The sequence below is a fragment of the Pelodiscus sinensis genome, chromosome 1, assembly GCF_052426305.1.
Source record: "Pelodiscus sinensis isolate ZL-2025 chromosome 1, ASM5242630v1, whole genome shotgun sequence".
Taxonomy (NCBI): domain Eukaryota; kingdom Metazoa; phylum Chordata; order Testudines; family Trionychidae; genus Pelodiscus; species Pelodiscus sinensis.
In genome coordinates, this window is record NC_143052.1 from 346,372,151 (window position 1) to 346,400,141 (window position 27,991).

General features: G+C 46.2%; 1 protein-coding gene across 1 annotated transcript in view; it reads left to right on the plus strand.

The window, feature by feature from the left end:
• LOC112546503 (disintegrin and metalloproteinase domain-containing protein 20-like) overlaps positions 1 to 27,991 on the plus strand; it is a 149,956-nt gene that overhangs the window by 28,010 nt on the left and 93,955 nt on the right. The window contains exons 7-9 of the mRNA XM_025186935.3: positions 654 to 725; positions 2,084 to 2,155; positions 22,801 to 22,970. Coding sequence (XP_025042720.3) covers positions 654 to 725; positions 2,084 to 2,155; positions 22,801 to 22,970 — 314 coding nt within the window. The remainder of the gene's footprint in view (positions 1 to 653; positions 726 to 2,083; positions 2,156 to 22,800; positions 22,971 to 27,991) is intronic.

Below are 27,991 nucleotides of genomic sequence, written 5' to 3' on the forward strand. Positions count from 1 at the left end.
GCTGTGGGTGACCCCCACTTGCTGTTGTCTGTAGCATGGCCCAGCAGGACAGGGGATTAGTCATTATGCAAGGGGCGCCCAACCTGTCCAACCAGTTGCTTCCCAGGGGGAGAGACAAAGGAAGGAGGGGAGGCCAGCCCCTGGCTGGGGGGCAGGGCTGGAAGGGACTTTTTAGTTTCTGTCTGGAATCATTGAGGAGGCAGCCTAAGCAACGGGCTGGGATTTAGGGGCCCAGTCTTCCCCATCTCAAGGGGGGCTGAGGCATCCTAGGCCTGCCCTGTAACCAGATTACATCTTTGCTGTGCTGTATCCTGGAGAAGCAATAAACCCCCTCTATTCTACTGGCTGGTGGAGTCTGTTCGTGCCATTACGGGGGTGCAGGAGGCGAGGGAACCCTGACGTGCCGCCACAGAAGGACATGCAGGAGGTTGTATCAAAAGAGTAACTAAAGTTAAAGCATATCATATTTACTATTTTCTCCATCCACAAGACATGTTACTTGTTACAGAATTAAAACTCTGTAAGATTCTTCCTTCATTTGGATGACATAACACAGGAGGGTATGGTTCTGAAGTATATTTCTACTATTCTGCATGCAAGTAAATGCGTCAGTTTAATTTACATAACTCTGCTTTACATGTCTTTTCTTCCAGCAAGACGAACTAGACCGTTTGTACGCTCCTATCAGATATTTAGAGTGTTATTTTATTGCAGACAAAGAAAAGGTTAGTAATTTTATACTTCTAAATTATTTTAGTGGTGATCCTTCTTGAATACTTGCTTTTCAGTCAGATTGAGCATCTTAAATCCCTAAGAAGTTTACCAAGGAAAAGGCTAATTGGTGACCTGGTAGATGATTTCTGGTAGTATAGGATTGTCTAGTCTGTTGACTAAAGACATAACTTGACAACATTTGGAAGTTGAAGCTAAATAAATGTTGTTAATTAATTGATGATTTTAACAGTGAAATTAATTCACCATTGGGAAAATTTAAGATGGTGGATTTCCTATCAATGACGTTTTCAAATCAAGATTAGATGAGTTCCTAAAAAGATATGTTCACGCCAAACCAAACATGAGCTTCCTTTGTGACCAAAAGGGCTAACACAGGGGTCAGCAACCTGTTCAAACCAAAGAGCTCTAAACTATATCAAAATGCAGAACAAGTGGTCAACAAAGAGCCATATAAGAATATCCATTTGCATGACTGAAAATACACAATATTATTGATAATTGACATAATTAATAATAGCATAAATGAAACGTACTCAGACTTTATTTAATGCGACTTCTGCTGCTGCATCTTTTTGCACATTTCTTTGAAGTTTACATTATGATTGGTCAAATTCAGGTTCATGCGTGCAGTCAAGCTATGTGAGTAATTACATTTTTTAAAATTTTGATTATTTTTCATTTTAATTTTAATTTAAAAAGTTGGATTTTTTGGGAATGAAAAAAGTACCATATTTGGTTCCATACTGAGCCATATTTGGCTCAAGAGCTGTAGGTTGCAGACCCCTGGGCTAGCATGATCCTGTAAACAGTATCTTGACTATGAGTAGAGAGCTTATTTTGCCTCTGTATTGAGTACTTGTGCAACAGCTATTGAAATACTGTCTGATTCTGGTGTCCACAATTCATGAAGGATGTTTAATAAATTGGAACGGATTCAAAGAGCCACCATGAAAATGATTAAAGGATTAGAAGGAAAGTCTTATAGCAATACACTCATGGACTCAATCTGTTTAGCTTTGGAAAACAGCAGGTTATGGGATGACTTCAGCACAATCTGTAAGTATATGAAGAACAAATATTTGATAATGGACTTTTCAATTTATATTAAAGGGTGAAAATCCTGGTGGAATATTTTAAGAGGAGCAAAAATCACAAAAATATAATTGACACAAAAATAGAAAAGATAGATTAGTGACTAAGAATGAAGGAAGTGAAATGATATGTAGACATATTTGTGTGAATTGCAATTGATTTGGAAAGATTTTCATGAAAACTGCTTTTTAAAGATCTGACATAGAATTAATTCATTATGGTGATATTAAGCTGTTTGGGGTTTTTTTCTTCCTAGTATCACCTTGAAAATTCCAATGAAACATTGCTGACATTGAAGATGATTCAGTATGTCTATTTAACAAGTGAAGTGAGTTATTTAATTTTATTTATTATAGGCACAGTTGTGACTGATATTGTACATCTGTACTGGCTAATTGGGGTCATAAGTTGTCCCCTGCAAAGGATACTTGTATAGAGGGCTGCAGCTATGGTATGGATTACGTCCAAATAATTTATCACCTTCTTTCCTATTGAAAGCAGGGCTGCTTCTTCGAGCAGTGTCCCGTGGGTGCTCCACTCTAGGTGTCGGGCTCGTCCCGGCGCCACAGATCGGAGAACTTTTCTAGCCGTAGTCTGCCGGACCGCACATGCACGAAGCGCAGCTCATGCCTTTTCGCGCCGTTTGTGTTTGCACGGTCCGGCTCCCGCCAGTTCCTCCTGACCATCCTCGGCCATGGACGGAATAATGTTTCTCCTCAGACCCTGTCAGAGTGAGAGAGAGGAAGAGCTCACAGGATTTAGTTAGATTAGTTCGTAGTTAGTTCTTTCCAGTTATTATAAGTTAGTTATTAGTCGTAGTCATTCTAGTTTACAAAACAAAAAAAAATTTCTTCAAAGTTATCTGTAAATATTTTTCCCTGAATCTTGTGAGAGGAAGAAAGAGGCGACCATGCCGGGTTCACCTGGATTTAAAAAGTGCAGCTCATGCCGGGAAGCAATGCCTGCCTCCAACGGTCACACTCTTTGCATCAGGTGCCTCAGTGAGGGACACATACCCCAGAAGTGTCCTCACTGCTCCAAACTCACCACGAGAGCGAGGAGGGACAGGGACATGAGGCTTAAAATGCTCCTCTTTGATAGGGCATTACAACCTCAAGATACGGCAACTTCCGTATCGCCTCTGGATCCCTCAGCCAAACCGTCCCCAAAGAAGGCGAAGAAAAGACTATCACTTACTCATTCCCTTTCCCCGACGCATGTTAGCGTGAGGGACAAACCGGGCACCTCGGGCTCGCCATTTACGCATGGCCAGTCTAAGGCGAAGCACAGCCGCAGCACTTCGGCTCCACAGCCCACTACTCTTCCGGTGCCTAAGTTATCATCGGCACCGAAGCCTTCCCCGATGCCACGCGTGGCACTGAGAGCACCCTCCGCACCGTCTACGATTGCGACACCAGGAGTGGTCTCGGCGCAGACGACCGAACGAGCCTCCAGCACGGAATGAGCCGCCGGCACCGCGACGTCCCTCGGCACCGTCAGATTCCCGGGCACCATGCCCTTCACCGGCATCGAGTGACTCGCCAGCACCAAGTGACTCTTCGGTGCGGGAATCCACCCTGGCTCAGGAGGATGCTCCTCCACAATGTTCTCCGGTCCCTTCCGACGCGGCACTGTGCCTGACGCCGAGGGAAGGAGGTGGACAGTCTACACGACTCTCTGTCCTCACTGCTTCCCCACCAGAGCAGACTGCTATAACCATGCATCGAAGATCTCAGAGAATCATTACACCATCTCCCACACCAGAGAACACCCAGTTCTCACCGGAGCCGCCTTCTCCTTCATCGGATCTTTCAGCCCAATCCATGAGACACCCACAGAGGGTCTACCGCTCTCCACGTATCTCGCCAACATGCCATTACCGCCGGTCGCCTCCCCCAATTCCGAGATCCAGGGGACGATCCCGATCCCCTAGGTCCCCCTCAGGCTCCGGTCACTCTGGGTACTATAGCTCCCACAGAGCCCGTTACTACAGCAGATCACTGCACCGCTCCCGCTATTACCATGGATCACTGGAGCACCACCGTTATTATAGGCACTACTCTCATTCTTCTCCCCGACGTTCATCAGTGTTTTATTCTCCACATCGGTCTCATACATCACCCAGCAGGGAACGTCAACCCTTACCATCAGCAACCAGACCACCAACTCCATCAGGTATCCCACCTCCCCAACCACCTGAGCCACAGGTCCCTTCAACAACAGACCATTCAAGATGAGCCTCAGGACCGGTCCCCCACTGACCAATCCTCTTCCTCGCCAGATGATGCAGTATTCCAGGAAGACACATGACCGTCGGACGATCTCCGACAATTCCAGGACATTTTCAGGAGAGTGGCAGCATCACAGAATGTGCAGATTGCAGAAGTCCAGCAGAAGTCCCACCACCTGCTCAGAAACCTGCACCCTTCACATCAGGCCAAGGCGGCTCTTGCGCTGGATGATGCCATTCTTGAGATTGTGGATGATATATGGCAGTTGCCAGCTTCTACACCTGCCACTAACAAAAAAGCAGACAAAAAATATTATGTCCCGGCCAAAGGGATGGAGTTTCTTTTCTCCCATCCCCAACCGAATTCCCGGCAAAGAATGAAGGACTCGCAACAAAGACCTAATGTGCCGAACAGGGATATGAAGCAGCTAGACTTCTTCAGACGAAAGGTTTACTCATCTGCTACTCTTACGCTCCGTATGGCAAATTATTCCACGCTATTAGCTAATCATAGCTTTGACAACTATTCTAAATTAGTATCCCTACTGGAACATCTATCTGAGAGCAAGCGGGAGGCCCTTAAATCAGTAGTCCAAGAAGGCTATGTAGCTTCCAGAACAGCTCTCCATATAGCTTTGGACATGGCAGACACTGCAGCGCGTACCACAGCCACATCCGTGGTCATGCGCAGGGCATCTTTGCTGCACCAGGCGGCAGTTCCCAAAGACCTTCTCTCCAAAGTCCAAGACCTACCCTTCGATAGGCAAAATCTTTTCTCTGACAAAACCGATCAGGTGCTTCATTCTGAAAGATTCAAGAACCATACTCAAGACACTAGGGATGTATACGCCTCCTTTTCATTGAAAGAGGTATACTCCCTATCAGAGGCAAAGACCGTTTACCTTTCCACCATCTCAGTACAGGCAGCAGGACCAGCATCGCAATCGACAGCACTAGCAAAAAAGAAGACCTCAACCAAAAACATCTGGTCGCTTAACTACCAAGCAGCAAGTTTGACATTCCTGTCGAGGGACTGTGCATCATTCCGCTGAGCAGACATCCCAACCTTCCACAGGCATTATTCCACCATTGCCTGAGACTCTTCCAACACCAGTGGTCTCACATCACCACCGACAGATGGGTACTGCAAACGATTACGCTAGGGCATACCATTCCATTCACCACTCTACCCCCTTTCAACCTCTCCACCCCGTCCCTTTTCAGGGACCCATCTCAAGAGCCTCTCTTACAACAAGAGGTCGATCAACTCCTCACCCTCAGCGCAATAGAGGCAGTACCAAAAGAGTTCCGGGGATGGGGGTTCTATTTCCGATATTTTCTAACAGAGAAAAAATCAGGGTGGTGGAGGCTGATTCTCGACCTCAGAGGACTAAATTGGTATCTGCGGAAGTACCGTTTCAGGATGGTTACCCTAGCCACCATCATTCCAGCTCTTCACAGCGGAGATTGGTACACGTCCCTCAATCTACAGGATGCCTACTTCCATGTGGTGATATACCCAGCTCACAGACGATTTCTACGTTTTCAGTTAGGCGCAGACCATTTCCACTACAGGGTCCTGCCCTTCGGTCTCTCATCGGCTCCAAGGGTTTTCTCCAAGACGCTGGCAGTAGTTACAGCTTACCTGCGTCGTCTTGGTGTAATAATATTCCCTTATCTGGACGACTGCCTAATCGGAGTGTCTTCAGCTGCAGAGGTGCTGCACGCGACACACCTCACAAAAACAGTTTTCGAGACCTTGGGTCTGATCATCAACATCCCAAAGTCGGACATGATGCCACACCAATTGATACAATTCATAGGCGCACAACTCGACTCAACCACCGCTCATGCTCTCTTACCAATAATCAGATTTCGAGTGATGCTAGATCTTATATAAGCCATTACCATCAATCACAAGCCCTTGGTACTATAATGTCTTTGGCTTATGGGACACATGCCACGACATACATCGTTGAACACGCAAGACTACACTTTTGTTGTCTCCAGCATTGGATAGCTACTGTTTACATTCAAAATGCTTGAGATGTCCACAGACGAGTATCAATTCCCCCGCATGTCAGATATTCTTTAGTTTGGTGGACGGTTCCCAAAAATCTGTTGTTGGGTGTTCCATTTCACTGCCAACAACCGACAATACAACTGACCACCGATGCATCTTTACTAGGGTGGGGTGCACATCTGGAGCACAGTCAGGCTCAGGGACTTTGGTCCCCCACGGAGTCGATGATGCATATCAATTTCCTAGAGCTGCAAGTGGTGCGCAATGCCTGTCGTCACTTTCTCCCAAAGATTTGTGCTCAAACCATCCGAATTCTTACCGACAACATGACCACAGTATACTATATAGACAAGCAGGGCGGGGCCCGATCCCGGTCACTTTGTGCCTAGGCGATTGCTTTATGGAGTTGGTGCATCCATCACAAAATCTCCCTCATTGCAGAATACTTACCTGGTCAACAGAACACAATGGCTAATGCACTGAGCAGGCATTTTTCCATGAAGCACGAATGGGAGCTTCACCCAGAAGTCCTCTCAACCATATTCCATTCCTGGGGATTTCTGACAGTGGACCTGTTTGCGACCCGCATGAATGCCAAATGTCCCCAATACTGTTCAAGAGTGGGAATCGGACGGAGCTCCAAGCGAGACGCTTTCCTATATGATTGGAGCCATCATCTACTGTATGCGTTCCCTCCCACACCTCTAATTCCCAGAGTACTAGAGAAGATACTCATGGACAAAGCCATGGTAATCCTGATAGCTCCTTTTTGGCCAAGACAAACGTGGCTTCCTTACCTCCATCAAATGTCAGCGTGTCGTCCATTCCCTCTGCCCAAGAGGCACGACCTTCTTTCCCAGAACAATCAACGCCTCTTTCACCCCCAGATTGAGCTTCTGGCACTAACAGCCTGGTTCCTAGTTGGTTCCAACAAACAGAAATGATCTGTTTGCAAGAGGTCAAACACATTTTTCTACATAGCAGAAAATTATCCACAAGATCCACCTACCTTCACAAATGGGCACGGTTTTCTGCATGGTGCTCGTTGGCATGTCTGGACCCCTACTCCGCGCCCATTCACCGGATTCTGGACTGCCTCGTGCAGCTCAAGAACTCTTCTCTCAGCTGCGCCTCCATTAAGGTGCACATTGTCGCAATGACTCCATTACATCACGCTGTGGACGGTTATTCCGTGTTCTCTCACCCAATGATGAGGTGCTTCATGAAAGGCTTGGCTAATCTTTTTCCACACCTCACACAGCCAGTGCGACCATGGGACTTAGAGCTAGTTCTTAACACGCTAACGCAGAAACCCTTTGAGGCCTTGGCCACATGCGATTTGCACACCCTCAAAATGAAAGTTACCTTTCTGATTGCCATAACCTCTGCAAGACGGGTTGGTGAGCTGGCTGCCTTATCGGCTATACCCCCATACACAGTGTTTACCGATCAAGGAGTCACCTTACGATCTCAACCCAGTTTCCTTCCGAAAGTGAATTCACGGTTTCACATCAATGAGCCAATAATACTTCCCACTTTCTACCCTAAGCCCCATACCTCAACAGAGCAAGCTCGGTTACACACTCTCGATGTCAGACATGCCCTGGCCTTTTACATAGAGAGGACTAGATCCATCAGAAAGACAAACACGCTATTCGTGTCTACAGTCAATGGTTCGAAGAACCGTCCGTTATCAGCACAGTGCATTTCATCAATCATAGTGAACTGCATAAAGGAATGCTATGCACTACATAGTAGACCACTATTACAAAAACTGACAGCGCATTCAACACACGCAGTTGCTACATCAACTGCATTCTTGAAAGGCGTTCTGCTAAAAGACATTTGCAGGGCTGCCACATGGTCGTCAAACTTCAGCTTTGCCAAACATTATGCCATTCCCAACCTTCACCTACCAGATGGGGCAGTGGCAACAGTGGTGCTGTCTACAGCCGCAGCACGATCGCTCCGAACCCCCCTCCTTTCAGGGACTACTGCTGTGAATTCACCTAGAGTGGAGCACCCACGGGACACTGCTCAAAGAAGAAGTTACCCTGTGCAGTAACGATGGTTCTTCGAGATACGTGTCCCGTGGGTGCTCCACGACCCGCCCTCCTCCCCTCTTCGGAATTCTTATTTTGTCTTTCAGACCAAGAGGATCAGGAGGAACTGGCAGGAGCTGGACTGCACAAACACAAACGGCGCGAAAAGGCACGAGCCGTGCTTCGCGCATGCGTGGTCCGGCAGACTACGGCTAGAAAAGTTCTCCGATCTGCGGCGCCAGGATGAGCCCGACACCTAGAGTGGAGCACCCACGGGACATGCATCTCGAAGAACCATTGTTACTGCACAGGGTGAGTAACTTCTTCTTGTCATCATTTGAGGAGGAATTCTGTATTTTGGAAGAAATCAAGACAGCTTTGTTTCAGTGCTACCTCTATTTATCACCTTGATATCCTCTTTGACAATTCTAACAGTGTTCTCTATTGAGTCATTGGAAGCCAGGTGGCATGGGGAAAATAATTATCTAATTTCTGTGGATGAGTCTGAATTTCTGCATCTATGATTGGAGATTCTTGGTAACAGTCCTTGTTGGGCTGCACGTGCACTCCCCCTGTAGCATATCACCATTGGCAACTATATAGAACTGTGAGGCCAGTTTTCTACCTACATCAACATGCCTCAATGAGTTGTAACTGAGCATACCAAATTCAGGACAAAGTGCTGAGCATTGGGGCACCCTCACCACAAATAGGTGGCTATTCTATAAAATAAACCAATCCAGCAACAAAAGTAAACAAATAAACTCACTACACTTGATAACAAGCAGGGGTACTCTCCTGTCCTATGCTCATAGACAAAGATTTCCCTGGCTTTGTAAACTTGCTCCCACCAGAGGGGTTAGTGTGAGGAGAGCTCCCCAGAGTTAGGGAGGCTTCTACAGCTTATTGTCACCCCTGATTCTTCACTGAAATATCCCAAGAATTATTTCCTGTGAAAGAAGGGAGCAAAGGCTTTGGGCCCCTGAATCTGCTTCTGGGCCAAAAGACTGGCTGTGTAGGCAGGTAGACACAAGCAACCACAGGGGACGACCACAAGATGGATGAGGGGCCAACAACCCCAATCCCTCTGAGCTGGCCAAGAGGGCAGAGAGGGGATTCCTCAGAAATCAAGACAATAAGCTTTGAGAAGGAGACTTTCGGATGGGACCAGGTGGAAGACCCAAGATATGATAACACCAAGAAGGAGGTGGTCAATAGATGGGGTACCCATAAAAGGAAAAGCCTGAGGGACAGGGCCCTATTTGATGACCAAAAAGGAAGAACCTCCTGTACTGGTTTTTGCAAATGTAGGAGCAAGAAATACACCAGCTCTTACTACCTCACAAAGATCAGAGGGCAATATTAATCATTGCCCACAATCACCTCTTTGGAAGGCACCTCGGGTGGAGAAAACCCTTGCGCAAATCTTAACACAGGTTCTTTTGGCCATAAGGGCCCCTTTGCATTTCCCTGCATCATGGATGTTACATTTGAGTGATTAGCACTCATAGGGCCTCTAGAGAAGATGACCCAAGTTTCACCAATATGTGCTTGTCATCCTAGACTGTGCAACTAGGTAACCTGAGGCACAGCCTCCAAGTCCATTTTCAAGGAACTGGTAGAAATTATAGTCCATGGAGGGCTACCAAAGAGATCCTAACAGACCACAGTAAGACCTTCATGTACGAGCTAATGAAGGACCTGTGTTCCTGCTCCATGTTCACATTCTGTGGTCCTCTGTTTACCACCCACAGACCAATGGCCTGGTAGAAAGATTTAACCATGGAATCATTTAAATACTGGCCCTGATCCTAGGACAAAAGACCAGTCAACCCTCAAAGTGGTAATTTAAAACTGTTATGTAACCTATACAGTTATATATAATGTAAAGAACAGGCAATAAATTTGGTGCCCCAGATGGGACCCTGAAATATATTTGTGTGTGTGTGTGTGTGTGTGTGTGTGTGTGTGTGTACATATATAATATGAAACAGCAAAAGAAGTTACATGTCAATTGTAGGACCAGAGTTATTTAAGCTAATTAAGTCAGGGTGGCTATGTCCCATTCATAGCATTTGATGTATATATGTGAATATCAAAGATGAGGAAATAGACTTTGTACTGTGTTAACCAATTAAAATCTTTATTCAGGCCTAAACTGATAGTATTGAACTTGTAAATGAACTCCAATTTAGCTGTCTCCCTCTGTAAATGGGTTATAAAATCCTTTTGTAGAAGGAGGGCTACTTTGAAACCCATTATTGGATGTGCAGGGAGGTTAAAATGTTCCCCTATAGCAGGGGTGGTGAGCCTGTCAGCCGACGGTCAGGGCAGTGAGTGGTGTGTGTGTGTGTGCTATACACCTGAGACTTCAACTGTTGAGACCGGGGTCCCTTGCAGCTGGCAACCTGGAGGAGGTTGACGGGCGCCCCAATTAGTTTACAGGGAGAGCTTATAACACCTCAGATTTTAGCTGCTAGAATGCATGATCCCTTCGCAGCGGGCAGCGTGGGAAAGACTGAGAGATGCCCCAACGGATCTGTCACCTGGGAGTGACACAAATCCAAACGCCCAAGCTCTCCCTAAACCTGTCCCTTATGACCGGCTGAAGTTCTTTTAAATTGTGCTTGGTTCTGTTACAGCAACTGAAGGAGTCAGGTTAAAGCTTAAACAGTTACAGGTTTATTGAGGAAGCTTATAAATCATATGGTTACAGTGGCTATTGCTCTACTTCTTAACTGCTAGCAAATATAGGTCTTAAAAAATGGTTACAAAGAAAATAAAGACAGAAAAATAGAAATAATGGTACCAAGTAACAGCTTAATCTTTCTATGTGTACACTTAAGACAGAGGACCACATCCAGGTACAATTTTTACCCCCTTCTATGCCTCTCGACTCCAGCGTGTCAGGCCAGGGCTCGTCCCTCAAGTCCTAGGAAAGACGAAAATACGAGGTGGGCATCCCCATAGAACCTCGGGAGGTCAAACACCTAACCCGACCAGCAGGTAGAGAGAGGGTAGATTGACACTCAAAGTGAGTGTGCTGCTGGACCCATCTTTATACCCATGGGGTCACGTATTTCTCTTTCTTATCTGTGATGCCAAATAGTGCTGGTCTGCATTTTGTGAGACCAGTTCTTACAAGGGAGTTGTGAACTTAATTTACACTTGTAAGAGAGATAACTAAATTGGAAGTACTGGAGATTCTTTTCTCAGTCCCTCTCCCAGGGACTGTGTGTGATTGAATCAACATGGGTGCCAGCCTGGGCAGTTCTCGCAGCCTCAAGGTCAGCTTATTGCCTTAATCGCTCTCTCTCCTCATAACTATGTTTTCAGCTTCTCAGGATCAGATGAGCCAGCATAGACTATGCTGATTTTATTGTTCCTTCTCTGTCCTGTATGCTTCAGGAATCTCAGAAAGGGTATGTCTACACTACCCCGCTAGTTCGAACTAGCGGGGGTAATGTAGTCATCCGCAATTGCAAATGAAGCCCGGGATTTGAATTTCCCGGGCTTCATTTGCATAAAGCTGGCCGGCGCCATTTTTAAATGCCGGCTAGTTCGAACCCCGTGCCGCGCGGCTACACACGGCACGGAGTAGCTAGTTCGGATTAGGCTTAGTTCAGATTAGCGTGGCACGGGGTTCGAACTAGCCGGCATTTAAAAATGGCGCCGGCCAGCTTTATGCAAATGAAGCCCTGGAAATTCAAATCCCGGGCTTCATTTGCAATTGTGGATGACTACATTACCCCCGCTAGTTCGAACTAGCGGGGTAGTATAGACATACCCACAGGCAAATAAGATGGATGAGATGGGGGGGGTCTGTCTGGCTACAGAGCCTCAGGCCCAGGGGCCAGATGCTGCCTCCCGCTTGCCTGGATCTGGATCTGGCTCCTGAGGCTTATGGACCTCCATGAGCCCTCCAGCCTCCTTGCTGCCGCACAGTGGGGCTGGAGCACACAAAATCTAGTAGGATGCCCCCCCCCCCCCAGGAACTGGTGTGTGGAGAGTGTCTTTCTCCTCAGTTGGCCCCCAACTAATTTTTCTGTGGGTCAGCAGCCCCCAACCCAAAAGTTCCCCACTCCTGCCCCATAGGTTTGTGTATGTTACCATTTGTCATGTCTGATTTGTGTCCATTTATCCTTTGGCACAAAGACTGTCTGGTTGGGCCAATATACATGGCATAGGGGCATTTCTGGCACTTGAAGGCATATATCACATTAGTGGGTGTGCAGGTGTTGTGAGTCCCTCATGTTGTGGTCTGTGTGGTTAGATCCTGTGATGGTGTCCCTTGTGTGATATTTGGACAGAGTTGGCAACAGGGTTTGTTACAGAGATAGGTACCTGGGAATCTGATGTCCATGCATGATTCCCCACTATGACACAATGAATGCAGAAGTGAGGGCCCACAAAAGTACCCCAAAATGATATCTTTCCAGGCTTTGGTATAACCCCCCCCCCCCCCCAAATCCTAAAAACCTAGATGTTGGGCATAAAAATCCGCTGCCACCACCCAAGAAATGGTAAGAAAACCAGGGAAGAGATCACCTGGGAAATCTCAGCCCTAAAGTAAAACCAGGACACACAAATTAACCAGTACCAGGTTAATAAAAAAGAAAGAACGTTTATTATCACCACAAGACTCCTGTTACAAGCATAGTTGTATTGGCTAGATGATAAAAGCCACCAATTAATAAACTCATGGGGAATTTTCCCATGGAAACAAAACTTAGTTACAAAAGAAAGGAAACCCCATTTCTAAATGCACAAATATCGGATTCCCATTCCCAAACCATAAAACAATAACACCTAATGGATTTATCTAGACTTGGCCCTACTTACAGATTGTGACGAGTCTTTTCTTGGAGAGAGAGATGTTGTCTGTCCCCCTCAGGATCTGGAGAGTCAACTGCCCAGGGACAAAGGAGAGAAAAAATAGAAATTCCTTTGTCTCAGTTTGGAATCCCTATCTGCATTCCTATTGACTGACTGCTACCTGGCTAGGTACAGTTAACCCCTTAGTTCCCAGACTGCTGCCCATCCCTCATGGTCATGACAGGTGTGAAGGCTCTGCTCCCTGATCCCAAACATGCTGCCTGCAACAGAAAGGACACAAGGCAGCCGCCTGCCATGCAGCATCACTGGCCAGGGCTGTGTAGCTACCAACAGACTAGAACCAGGGCTCTGGTGAGGCTGCCCTGCTCCAACCGTGGCAGTCTGCAGCACCACATGCCTTGGGAGGAGAATTTTTAGTGCACATGAAGGCGTACGCTTTATAGGGAATGGAGCTCCCCAGCAGGCAGGGCTCATTAGCAGCCTGGCAGAGTGCCATGGTCTGGCAGGCAGGGGTTCATGATCCACCACTGGTCCATGTACCAGTGATTAGGAACCTCTGATTTAGCTTCAGTATTTTCTAGTAAAGCTATCTCTACAAACTGAGAATAACAGTCTAGTGCATCTACTTAGGGCTATTTTTAGTAATGTAAACAAATCTATACCAAATTTTTCTGGAGGTCATTTTTGTGGGCTATTAACATGGGCTCTTTTGCCTGACTTGGCCTGCATTTCTAGCATCTACATAATTGACAACTTTTCAATGTCGGTATTCATTTGAGCCCAGTATAAAACATCTTTGTCTTTTCTCTTAGATTTTTCCATTCCTAAATGACCTTCGTGTATTCCTTTTAACATATTTTTCCATCATATCTTTCGAATCACCATCCTAATGTCTTTAAACAAAATGTCATCTAGGATGGATTGTTGCCCCCTGAATTGGTGACGGGGCTTGGAAAATGCTTTTCAGACCATCCTGTGTTGTTAGCCTTAATTGCTTTCTCCGGGTACTTCTTCGAAGAGTATCCTTGTGGTTGCTTCATGTTAAGTGAATTGGTGTTTTGCATTTATAGTTGGAGATTTGTAGCAGCAGTACCCTGGGTAGCAGCACACATGTGTTAGAAAAGAACAGGTGACCCAGAAGCAGATGGAATAAACAGACTTCTTTATTGCAGATACTATTTTCACCTTCGTCCGCCAAAACCTTGGTTCAAGTGAGCAAAAAATTAACTGCAGGTAGAGACCTTTTTATCTTATTTAGTATATAAATACACTTATCAGTGACCTCACACCTTAAGCCCTAATTTAATAACATGAACACCATATAATGCATAATCCTAACCATGTGATGAATACATTTATACCTGCCCCAGTTTACTGTTTCCAGCTTTACAAAACTCCTTAAATCAGCGTTTTTCAGGTGGGAAGGAGCTGTGGCCCTGAATGTTTGAGTGGGTAAGAAAGAGGGAAGGGAGGAAGATAGCATAGAGTTATAGACAGAAAGTGTTCATTAGAAGTTGCATCCTCAGCCCAACTACGTGCTTATCTATCCCAAGCAAGCAGGAAAGGAGGAAAACATGTCTATAAATCAATAGGCACAGTGCCTGCCTGTGCTGTACCCCCGTCACCATCAGCACGGTAGTGATTACCCAGACCACTCATTTAACTCTTACACATCCCAACAGTGCACAGTGTCTGTCTCTCAGCAGTGCAAGCAGATAACTGCCACACACTATCAACCATCCCAATCTTCTTAATCTCTCATATAGAAGCCATTCCATACCCATAATCATATTTGTTAATTTTGCTTAGTTTTTGTTTATTTTGACCCTGCCCCCTCCAATGCCCATAGGACTATCGTACTTGGGAGCAAACTTAGACAACATGCCCAGTTCTTCTATTCAAAATCCAGTGGTAGTAAAAAAAAAAAAAAAAAGAGTGGGGGGGGGGACAGAATGTTGGGAATCATTAAGAAAGGATTAGATATTAAGACAGAAAATATCATATTGTCTTTATATAAAATCCATGGTACAGCCACCTCTTGAATACAGAAAAGGGCAACAAAAATGGATATGGGTATGAAATGTCTTCAGTATGAGGAGAGATTAATGAAACTGGGACTTTTCATCTTGAAAAAGAGATGACTGAGGGGGACAGGATACTGGGCTAAATGAACCTTTGGTCTGATCCAGTGTGGCCATTCTTATGTTTGACCCATATGTCCAGGGCTACAAAGACATGGAGAAAAAATCTCAGACTGTGATCTGTAGAATGTTCCTTGCAAACCATCCTCTAATCCAGGACCAGAAACACCCACATACATATGTCTCCAAATTGGTGAACTACCCTATCAATCTTAGGGCATGCTTTCCCTAAGAAAGGGAAGGTTTTGGAGCATGTTGGAAAAACTCCTAAAAATAAAAATATGGGTTAACAGGGACTTTGGAGAGGGAGTTGGGAAGGGAGTAAGATACACTCACCATTTCTTAACATCTTTTCACTACACTCCTTCCCTTCAAGGAGGCATCTAATAACAACTGAGGAATCTCTCAGAAGGAAGGCATGTATGGATGGTGATAGGTCTGCTGCTGTTACCTGCATAGCATGTGCCATGTTTGTCTTCCTCCCAGAAGAAAGAAAGGATTTCATCTGAACTAAATGCAAGCTGGTCACCATTTTGGAAGAAAAAATTAGAGGACTGGAGGCCCAAGTATCAACCCTACGTTCTATCAGAGAGGATGAAGACTTCCTCAATACAAGGCAGCATTTAATCCTGCAGGCACAGCAGGCTGAAGAGCCAGTCAGGGCAGTACAGGACAAGGAAGAAAACTGGCAGCATGTAACCTCTAGAAGGAGAAGGTGGCCAACTCAGGTATCCCCGATTCCTGTAGTGGTAAGTAAACACTTTCAGGCTTTCTCCACAGGCACTGCGGTGGAGAATGCTTTGGCAGGGACCTCTCAGGGAAGAAATCAGAAGGGAACACCATGTACTGGAAGACATGGGATGCGTAGTCCTAGGGATGGGGATTCCATGACCACCACCCCCAAAAGAAGACAGGTGGTGGTGATCGGGGACTCCCTCCTAAGAGGGACTAAGTCATCCATCTGCCATCCAGACCTGCAATCTCGAAGTGTGCTGCTTACTGGAAGCTTGCATTCAGGATATGACCGAGAGGCTTCCAAAAGTGATTAAACCTTTGGATCACTACCCCTTCCTCCTTCATCATGTAAGAACTAATGATACAGCTAAGAATGATCTTGAGTGGGTCACAGCAAATTATGAAGCCCTAGGAAGAAGGATCAAAGAAATTTGAAGGGCAAGTGGTGTTCTCATCCATCCTTCCAACTGAAGGAAAAGATCTAGGTAGGGATCGTCAAACTGAGGTAGTAAATGCGTGGTTGTATAGGTGGTGTCGGAGAGAGGGCTTTGATGTCTTCGACCATGGGACCCTGTTCCAGGCACAAGGATTGTTAGGAAGAGATGGGATTCACGTAACCAAGAGAGGAAAGAGCATCTTCGCGGGCAGGCTTGCAAACCTAGTGAGGAGGGCTTTATTAAACTAGGCTTGTTGGGGGATGGTGATCAAAGCCCTGAGGTAAGTGAGGAAAAGTTGGACACCGGGAAGAATCACAAGGAGGAACGAGCAACAAAGGAGGACCCCTAATTCGGATGGAGAAGGCAGGGCGATCAACTGGTTATCTAACGTGTTTGTAGACCAATGCGAGAAGCCTGGGAAACAAACAGGAAGAATTAGAAGCCCTGGCCCAGTCGAAGAACTATGATTTGATTGGAATAACGGAGACTTGGTGGGATGACTTGCATGACTGGAGCACTGTCATGGAAGGGTATAAACTGTTCAGAAAGAACAAATGCGGGAGAAAAGGAGGAGGAGTTGCATTGTATGTAAGAAAGCAGGATGATTGCTCGGAGCTCCAATACTTGGAGAGAGAAAAGACTGTTGAGAGTCTATGGGTTAAATTTAGAGATGGAAGCAACAGGAGCGATATTGTCATTGGTGTCTGCTATAGACCCCTGGATCAGGTGGATGAGGTAGACAAAGCTTTCTTTGGACAACTGAGAGAAGCTTCCAGAGCAGGCCCTGGTTCTCATGGGCGACTTTAATCACCCTGACATCTGTTGGGAGACCAATAAAGCAGTACACAGACAATCCAGGAAGATTTTGGAGATTGTTGGGGATAACTTCTTGGTACAAGTGCTGAAGGAACTGACCAGGGGCCATGCGCGGCTTGACGTGCTGCTCACAAACAGGGAGGAACTAGTAGGGGAAGTAGAGGTGGGTGACAACCTCGGAAGCAGTGATCATGAGATGGTAAATTTCAGGATCCTGACCAAAGGAAGAAAGGAGAGTAGCAAAATACACACCCTGGACTTCAGAAGAGCAGACTTTGACTCCCTCAGAGAACTGATGAGCAGGATTACCTGGGATGCTTACACTAAGGAGAAAGGAGTGTAGGAGAGCTGGCAGTATTTTAAAGAAGCCTTATTAAAGGCACAGGAAGAAACCATCCCGATGAGTAGCAAGAAAAGCAAATATGGTAGGCGACCAGATTGGCTTACCGGGGACATCCGTGGTGAGCTTAAACACAAAAAGGAAGTTTACACAAAGTGGAAATTTAGACAGATGACTAGTGAGGAGTACAAATATATTGCTCGAGAATTCAGGGGAGTTATCAGGAAGGCGAAAGCGCAATTGGAATTGCAGCTGGCAAGGGATGTGAAGGGCAACAAGAAAGGTTTCTACAGGCATGTTAGTAATAAAAGGGTGATCAGAGAGGATGTGGGGCCCTGACTGGATGAGGGAAGTAACCTAGTGACAGATGATGTGGGAAAAGCTGAAGTACTCAATGCTTTCTTTGCAGGTGTCTTCATGGACAAGATCAGCTCCAAGACAAATGCACTAGGCATCTCAGTATGGGAAGGTGGTGTACAGCCGTTGGTGGGGAAAGAACAAGTTAGGAACTATTTAGAAACGTTAAACACAAATCCATTGGCCCAGATTTAATGCATCCAAGGGTACTGAGGGAGTTGGCAAATATCATTGCAGAGCCTTTGGCCATTATCTTTGAAAACTTGTGGAGATTGGGAGAGATCCCGGATGATTAGAAAAAGGCAAATGTAGTGCCCATCTTTAAAAAAGGGAAGAAGGACCAGTCAGCCTTACCTCAGTCCCTGGAAAAATCATGGACGGGATACTCAAGGAATCCCTTTTGAAGCACTTGGAAGAGGGGAAAGTGATCAGGAATAGTCAACATGGATTCACGAAGGGCAAGTCGTGCCTGACCAATCTGATTAGCTTCTATGATGAGGTAACTAGCTCTGTGGATATGGGAAAGTCAGTGGATGTGATATACCTTGACTTTAGCAAAGCTTTTGATACTGTCTCCCACAATATTCTTGCCAGCAAGTTAAGGGAGTGTGGGTTGGATAAATGGACTGTGAGATGGGTAGAAATCTGGCTAGACTGTCAGGCCCAATGGGTAGTGATTAACAGCTCGATGTCAGGTTGGTGATCGGTTTCTAGCGGAGTGCCCCAAGGATCTGTTCTTGGACCGGTTTTATTCAATATCTTTATTAATGATGTGGATGAGGGGATGGATTGCACCCTCAGCAAGTTTGCAGATGACTCTAAGCTAGGGGAAGAGAGAGATATGTTGGAAAGCAGGGATAGGGTCCAGAGTGACCTGGACAGATTAGAAGATAGGGTCAAAAGAAATCTGATGAGGTTCAACAAGGACAAATGCAGAGTCCTGCACTTGGGACGAAAGAATCCTAAGCATTGTTACAGGCTGGTGACTGAATGGCTAAGTAGCAGTTTTGCAGAAAAGGACCTGGGGATTACAGTGGATGAGAAGCTGGATATGAGTCAACAGTGTGCACTTGTAGACAAGAAGGCTAATGGTATATTAGGGTGCATTAGGAGGAGCATTGCCTGCAGATCCATAGAAGTGATTATTCCCCTTTATTTGGCTCTGATGAGGCCACATCTGGAATATTGTGTACAGTTCTGGGCCCCCCACTATAGAAAGGATGTGGACGCATTGGAGAGGGTCCAGTGGAGGGCGACCAAAATGATTAGGGGGCTGGCGTGCATGACCTATAAGGAGAGTCTGAGGGATTTGGGTTTGTTTAGTCTGCAGAAGAGAAGAGTGATTTGATAGCAGCCTTCAACTTCCTGAAGGGAGCTTCCAAAGAGGATAAAGAGAGGCTGTTCTCAGTAATGACGGATGGCAGAGCAAGGAGCAATGGTCTCAAGTTACAGTGGGAGAGGTCTAGGTTGGATATTAGGAAAATTATTTCCCTAGGAGTGTGGTGAAGCACTGGAATGGGTTACTTAGGGAGGTGGTGGAATCTCCATCCTTAGAGGTGTTTAAGTCTCAGCTTGACAAAGCCCTGGCCGGGTTGATTTAGTTGGGATTGGTCCTGCCTTGGACAGGGGGCTAAACTTGATGACCTCCTGAGGTCTCATTCAGCTCTATGATTCTATGACTCTATCTCTAAGGACCAGATTTTAAAAAGACCAGATCCTCATCAGAGTCCTCCATCTGAGTATATTGTTGAGGCCAAGACCACTTCATCTGGTGTATTTCCCTCCCCTCCCCACCAAGGTAATTAGACTTTAGGGTTATTTGGACTTTTTGTTACTCTGGGAGGGGTCCTACTTTAAGTAACATGGCCAAGGGGCTGGTTCAAAAGAAAGGTCAGATCATGCAATGGCCTAGTCTGCTGCTGGCAGGAGGCAAGAGACATAAAGGTTTATGCTATGCTTAGCTGTGAAGGGGACACAGCAACCTGTACCTGGTCTGGAGCTCTCCAACTTCCAGGTATCAGGCATCTGAAAAGATAGCTCTGTTTAAAAATCAAAGAAGTAAAGAAAGAATCCTCACTATACTCCCCGAAACTCACATTGCTAGCCAGCATTGTGTTAAGTGTCTGGAAAGATGTGAATTCTTCTGCTTTGTCCCTAAGTTTCTACTGATCTCCTAGGGTACGTCTACACTACAGCGCTAGTTCGAACTAACTTAGTTCGAATTAGTTAATTCGAACTAAGCTAGTTCGAACTAACGCATCTAGAACTAAAAACTAGTTCGAACTAGCGTTTTGCTAGTTCGAACTAGTAAGTCCACATTGAGTGGACTCTGAACAGGGCTTAATGATGGCCGGAAGCAGTGCCGGCAGGGCATAAAAGGAGGACTTAGAGCATGGAGATGCTGTCTCAGGCTAGCCGAGGGCTGCGCTTAAAGGGTCCCGACCCCCACCCCGGACACACAGTTCTAAGGGGTGCCCCGCTTGCAAAGAAGTTCTGGCTTGGAGTGCCCTGAGTGCCCACACTGGGCACATCACACCACTCGGCCATCAGCCCGGCTGCACTTGCCGCAGGCTGCCATCTGGGGAGAGGGAGTAATTGGGGGGCTGCAGGAGAGCTTCCACCCCCAGAAGCCCGCAGAGCCAGCCCAGTCCTCCCCATCGGGGGCTCGTACCCCATTCCTCCCTCACCTCCTTCCACTTGCCCTTCCCTAGCCCCCCTTCTTATTGATGTACAAAATAAAGATAACGTTTCTTCCAACATTGACTCTGTCTTTATTGAACAAAACTGGGGGAGACTGGGAAAAGGAGGTGGGAGAGGGGAAGAGAAAGGCTGGGAGAGGGGAGGGCAACTAACATGATCAGGGGTTGGGAACAGGTCCCAGATGAAGAGAGGCTACAGAGACTGGGACTGTTCAGCTTAGAAAAGAGGAGACGGAGGGGGGACAGGATAGAGGTCTCTAAAAGCAGGGGTTGGGTGGAGAGGGTGCATTCAGAAAAGTTCTTCCTGAGTTCCCATAAAGAAGGACTAGAGGACACCAAAGGAAAGGAATGGGTAGCAGGCTTGAAACTAGTAAGAGAAAGTTGTTGTTCTTGACAAAGCAAATAGTTAACCTGTGGAACTCCTTGCTGCAGGAGGCTGTGAAGGCTAGAACTAGAACAGAGTTGAAAGGGAAGTGAGATCAAGTCATGGAGGTTGGGTCCATGGAGTCCTATTAGCCAGAGGGTAGGAGTGGTATCCCTGCCCAAAGTTTGTGGAAGGCTGGAGAGGGATGGCACGAGACAAATGGCTTGGTCATTGTCTTCGGTCCATCCCCTCCAGGGTCCCTAGGGTTGGCCGCTGTTGGCAGACAGGCTACTGGGCTAGATGGACCTTTGGTCTGACCCAGTACGGCCATTGTAAGCTCAGGGCTCAGTGTCGGGGGTCTCAGTGGACCCCCTTGATTTTCATGCACACCTGGTCCTGGGTGGCCAGGCTGGCAGCTCTCCTGCCCTAGACGGCCACTTTCCTGTGCCTAGTGCGGAGATCGTGGACGAGGTCCACGATGTCCGCACTAGCCCAGGAAGGTGCCCGCCTCTTGCGGTCCAGGGCAAGCTCCTGGGAGCCGCCAGCCTGGTCCCGGCAAGAGGGGGTGGGCTGGGGGGCATCGGGTGGGTGGCTCTGTGCCGTGCCAGGTGCAGGGTCTGCTAGCTGGGTGCTGGCAGGCTTGCACCTGGCACGGGCACCGTAGCCAGCCCGTGCCCCTTTAAGGGGTCCGGGGCCGGGAGGGGGGCATAGAGTTTCCCTGGTGTTGGCCAGAGTGGCCACCAGGGAAAGCTGGGGAGGGCTAGCCTCCCACTAGTTCGAACTAAAGGGCTACACAGCCCTTAGTTCGAACTAGCTAGTTCGAACTAGGCGTTAGTCCTCGTAAAATGAGGTTTACCTAGTTCGAACTAAGCGCTCCGCTAGTTCGATTCAAATTCGAACTAGCGGAGCGCTAGTGTAGCACCTATTAAAGTTAGTTCGAACTAACGTCCTTTAGTTCGAACTAACTTTGTAGTGTAGACATACCCCTATATACTAAGAGATTGGATGGTGATGAAGAATAGGTTTTGCTCATTTTTCCTGTGCTTATTTGTCCTTTAAGTACTTACAGAGAGAAAGGAAATCTTGGATTTTCATTATGTTGGTGGGAGACAAATGCTTCAGCTGGTCTAGTGGTGTTGTGTCTAGCTCTGTCATTTTTCTCCTGCTGAAAAGACCCTATAAATATCAATGGGTGAGCAAAAGAACCATCATAAATACCTTTTAAACCAATAGGTTTGTTCTAAATGTCAATGATGTACATATCTGAGAAAATGAGTCGAGTGGCCCTTTAAAGACTAATAGATTTATTAGGACATTACAGATGTTCTACCAAAAATGTAAACTTTAGAAATCAGTTTGGTTTTTTTAACCAATTATGAATATCCTTTTAAAAAGTTTGACATTGTGTTGGTTCAGTTACTGCATAGATCTTTGATCAAGCCTCATTCAGTTCAGCATTCTGCCAACATACTATTGGAGTGTTCTCTGCAATATGAGGGTAAGTAAGTCAGTAAGAGTAGCCCCCATTCAGTTTCAGGAAGCATGATACACATGAGAACCTCAGAGTTGTACATGAGAGTGGTGATGTCATCTTAATGTATGAGGATAGAAAGTAGAAGTGTATATAACTGGAATAGAGAAACTGGCTGTACATGAAGTACAGCTAATACTATAAAATAAATAAATGAAAAAATATTTTTTCTAAGAAGTTCTTTCAGCTTCAGTAGTCATGAGTGTTGTTTGTAACTCAAGCCAGAAATAAGATTTTTCAGATCAACAACGATGTCCCTTTAACATTATGGTTTTAGCCTGAGCTGCTATGCAGTTTCTGTGGCTAAAGAGGTAAACAGGAACACAGATTGGAGAGCAATATCAGCTGTTTGGATTATCTGAACGATTATAGCTTCAAAGAAATACAAGCAAATGACATTTTTTTATTATTTATGTTTTTAGATGTATCGTCCATTTGGCCTCCGTGTTGTTCTGATTGCATTGGAGCTTTGGATGGAAAGGGATCTCAGTACAGTTACAGATCGTATGAATGACTGTCTTGTTTTTTTTAGTGGCTATATTAAGAGGAGCCTTATGAACCGCATACGTTTTGACCACGCAGAATTAATTTTGTAAGAGCCATAATTTTAATCTTTGAAAATATGGTAATGGTGTTCTTTATACTTATTACTGTAAATATTAAATTCAGACTTTAAAGGTATTTTTTGAGATTTTCTTTAGAAGTCAGACAGACTATCATATGTCCCCCCCAAAATGCTTCCATTATTCTCCTGCATAAACTCAATGTTATAATAACCAGTTGGGTTCCCTTTGGATCTGTCGCTTAAGAGGAAAAAGCAGCTTGATAATATCCATGTACCTGGAAAAATCCTAAATTCGTTCTATTTCCTAAGCAGTAGTACAGATGGCTTCCAGACCTCCTGACCCTCACAGGATACAGCAAATGAGAAACTCAGCTCAGATTCCAAATAGTTGGCCAGTCCTGAAGTTTCATATGCAGTTTGTTTCTTCAAAAACAACGAGAAGTCCTGTGGCACCTTATAGACTAACAGATTTATTGGAGCATAAGCTTTCGTGGGCAAAGGACTCGCTTCATCAGATGCATGTAGTGGAAATTCCAGAGGCAGGTATAAACATTCAGGCACATGTAAAGAAGGGAGTACCAATCAAGGGGAAGGCCAGAGATAATGAGGTCTGTTCAGTCAGTGATGATGTGTCCCACTTCCAGCAGCTGATGGGGAGGTATGAACACCAAAAGAGGAGAAACTTCAAAAACAAACTTCAAAGAGAAACTGCAGAGCTACGATTCATCTGCAAATCTGATGCTATCAATTTAGGATTGAACAAAGACTGTGAATAGCTAGCCAACTACAAAAGCAGTTTCTCCTCTCTGAGGGTACGTCTAGACTACAGGCTTTTGTTGACAGAAGCGTTGTCGACAGAGACTGTCAACAAAGCTTCTGTTGACAAAGAGCATCTAGACTACAGCCAGTTCTGTCGACAAAGCAAGCTGCTTTGTTGACATGAGTGTATAGACACAAAGGACTGTGTAAATGCAAGAACACCTTCTGTCTACAGAACTCTGTTGACAAAAGGCGTTATTCTTCGTAGAATGAGGTTTACAACCGTCAACAAAACTGCCGAGTTCTGTTGACGTTATATGGACAGAACTCAGCGGTAGTGCAGATGCAGGAATACTTTTGTCGACAAAAGGCCACTTTTGTCAACAAAACCCTGTAGTCTAGACACACCCTTAGTGTTCACATCTCCGCATCAGCTGCTGGAAGTGGGATACATCATCACTGACTGAATTGACCTCATCTCTGGTCTACCCTTTGATTGGTACTTCCTCCTTCTCATAGAATCATAGAACACTGGACCTGGAAGAGACCTCGAGAGGTCACCAAGTCCAGTCCCCTGCCCTCGTGGCAGGACCCAGTACTGTCTAGACCATCCCTGATAGACATTTATCTAACCTGCTCTTAAATATCTCCGAAGATGGAAATTCCACAACCTCCACAAGCAACTTATTACAGTGTTTAAACATTCTTACAGCTAGGAAGTTTTTCCTAATGTCCAACCTAAACCTCCCTTGCTGCAGGTTAAGCCTGTTGTTTCTTGTTCTATCCTCAGAGACCAAGAAGAATGATTTTCTCCCTCCTCCTTGTGATACCCTTTTAGATACCTGAAAACTATTATCGTGTTCCCTCTCAGTTTTCTCTTTTCCAAATTAAACAAGCCAAAATTCTTTCAGTCTTCCTTCATTGGTCATGTTCTCTAAACCTTTAATCAATCTTGTTGCTCTTCTCTGGACCTTCTCAAATTACTCCACATCTTTTTTGAAATGTGGTGCCCAGAGCTGGACACAATATTTCAACTGAGGCCTAATCAGTGCAGAGTGGAAGAATGACTTCTCGTGTCTTGCTTACAACACACCTGTTAGTGCATCCCAAAATCATGTTTGCTTTTTTTGCAACGGTGTCACACTGACTCATATTTAGCTTTGGTCCACTATGACCCCTCTATTCCCTTCTGCAGTACTCCTTCCTAGACAGTCACTTCCAATTCTGTATGGGTATGTCTACACTACCCTCCTAGTTCGAACTAGGAGGGTAACGTAGGCATACCACACTTGCAAATGAAGCCCGGGCTTAATTTGCATAAGCGGGGAGCCGCCATTTTTAAAACCCCGCTAGTTCAAACCCCGTGCAGCGCGGCTACACGGGGCTCGAACTAGGTAGTTCGGACTAGGATTCCTATTCCGAACTACCGGTACACCTTGTGGAATAGGAATCCTAGTCCGAACTACCTAGTTCGAGCCCCGTGTAGCCGCGCTGCACGGGGTTCGAACCAGCGGGGTTTTAAAAATGGCAGCTCCCCGCTTATGCAAATGAAGCCCGGGAAATTCAAATCCCGGGCTTCATTTGCAAGTGCGGTATGCCTACATTACCCCGCTAGTTCGAACTAGCGGGGTAGTGTAGACATACCCTCTGTGAGAGACTGATTGTTCCTTCCTAAGTGGAGTACTTTGCATTTGTCCTTATTAAACTTCATCCAATTTACCTCAGACCATTTCGAATTATGATGCTATCCTCCAAAACACTTGCAGCCCCTCCCAGTTTGGTGTCATCTGCAAACTTAATAAGCAAATTCTCCCAAAGCAGACCCCTGTGGATCTCTACTTCTTGTGCCCTTCCAGCAGGATTGTGAACTGTTAATAACTATCTTCTGAGAACAGTTATCCAGCCAGTTATGCACCCACCTTATAGTAGCCCCATCTAAGTTGTATTTGCCTAGTTTATTGATAAGAATATCATGCGAGACAGTATCAAACGCCTTACTAAAGTCTAGGTATACCACATCCACCGCTTCTCCCATAACCTCAAGACTATCAAAGAAAGCTATCAGATTGGTTTGACATGATTTGTTCTTTCCAAATACATGCTAGCTGTTCCATATGACCTTATTATCTTCCAAGTATTATTGGATAGTCTGTGCCCCGCTGTGTTAATTTCCCCAATATAGGTCTGGATAGTTGAAGTCCCCCATCAACACCAAATATTGCACTTTGGATGATTTTGTTAGTAGTTTAAAAAAAGTCTCATCCACCTCTTCTGCCTGCGTAGGTTGCCTGTAGTAGACCCTTAGCATGACATCACCCTTGTTTTGTACCTCTTTTAGCCTAACCTAGGGTATGTCTACACTACAAAGTTAGTTCGAATGAACAGACGTTAGTTCGAACTAACTTTCATAGGCGCTACACTAGCGTTCCGTTAGTTCGAATTTAATTCGAACTAACGGAGCGCTTAGTTCGAACTAGGCTTAATCCTCGTGTAATGAGGTTTACCTAGTTCGAACTAGCTAGTTAGAATTAAGGGGTGTGTAGCCCCTTAATTTGAACTAAGGGGAGGCTAGCCCTCCCCAGGTTTCCCTGGTGGCCACTCTGGCCAACACCAGGGAAACTCTTCTGCCCCCCCTCCCGGCCCCGGACCCCTTAAAGGGGCACGGGCTGGCTACAGTGCCCGTGCCAGGTGCAAGCCTGCCAGCACCCAGCCAGCAGACCCTGCACCTGGCACGGATCGAGCTACCCACCCAATGCCCCCCAGCCCTCCCCCTCTTCCCGGGACCAGGCTGGCAGCTCCCGGGAGCTTGCCTGGGACCGCAAGAGACAGGCACCCGCCTGGGCTAGTGCAGACATCGTGGACCTCGTCCACGATCTCCGCACTACGCACAGGAAAGTGGCCGGCTAAGGCAGGATAGCTGCCAGCCTGGCCACCCAGGAGCAGGTGTGCAAGAGAATCAAGGGGGTCCACTGAGACCCCCGACCCTGAGCCCTGAGCTTACAATGGCCGTCCTGGGTCAGACCAAAGGTCCATCTAGCCCAGTACCCTGTCTGCCGACAGTGGCCAACACTAGGGACCCTGGAGGGGATGGAACAAAGACAGTGACCAAGCCATTTGTCTCGTGCCATCCCTCTCCAGCCTTCCACAAACCTTGGCCAGGGACACCACTCCTACCCCCTGGCTAATACCACTCCATGGACCCAAACTCCATCACTTTATCTCACTTGTCTTTAAACTCTGTTCTAGTTCTTGCCTTCACAGCCTCCTGCACCAAGGAGTTCCACAGGCTGACTATTTGCTTTGTGAAGAAGAACTTTCTGTTACTAGTTTGAAGCCTGCTACCCATTCCTTTCCTTTGGTGTCCTCTAGTCCTTCTTTATGGGAACTAATGAAGAACTTTTCTGTATGCGCCCTCTCCACCCAAGTCCTGCTTTTAGAGACCTCTATCCTGTCCCCCCTCCGTCTCCTCTTTTCTAAGCTGAAAAGTCCCAGTCTCTTTAGCCTCTCTTCATATGGGACCTGTTCCAAACCCCTGATCCTTTTAGTAGCCATCCCCTCTCCCACCCTCTCTCTTCCCCTCTCCCACCTCCTTTTCCCAGTCTTCCCGAGTTTTGTTCAATAAAGAGAGATTCTATTTTTGAACACAATCGTCATTTATTTTGTACATAAGGAAGGGGGCTAGGGAGGGGTAAGTGGAAGGAGGTGAGGGAGGAATGGGGTACGAGCCCCCGATGGGGAGGACTGGGCTGGCTCTGCGGGCTTCTGGGGGTGGAACCTCTCCTGCAGCCCCCCAATTGTCCCCTCTCCCCAGATGGTAGCCTGCGGCAAGTGCAGCCAGTCTGATGGCCGACTGCTGTGATGTGCCCAGTGTGGGTACTCCGGGCAATCCAAGCCTTTAAGCACAGCCCTCAGCTAGCCTGAGACAGCAGCTCCACACTCTAAGTCCTCCTCTGATGCCCTGCCGGCACTGCTTCTGGCCATCCTTAAGCCCGGTTCAGGGTAAACTTAATGTGGACATGCTAGTTCGAATTAGCAAAACGCTAATTCGAACTAGTTTTTTAGTCTGGATCTGTTAGTTCAAATTAGCTTAGTTCGAATTAACTAATTCTAACTAAATTAGTTCAAATTAACGTTGTAGTGTAGACATACCCCTAGAGACTCTCAACACATCCTTCTCCTATGTCCATCTCTTCCTCAGTCCAAGCATGTACATTTTAAATATATAAGGCAACACTTCCTCCCTTTTTTCCCCATCTGTCCTTCCTGTATTCACTCTTGATCCACTCAGT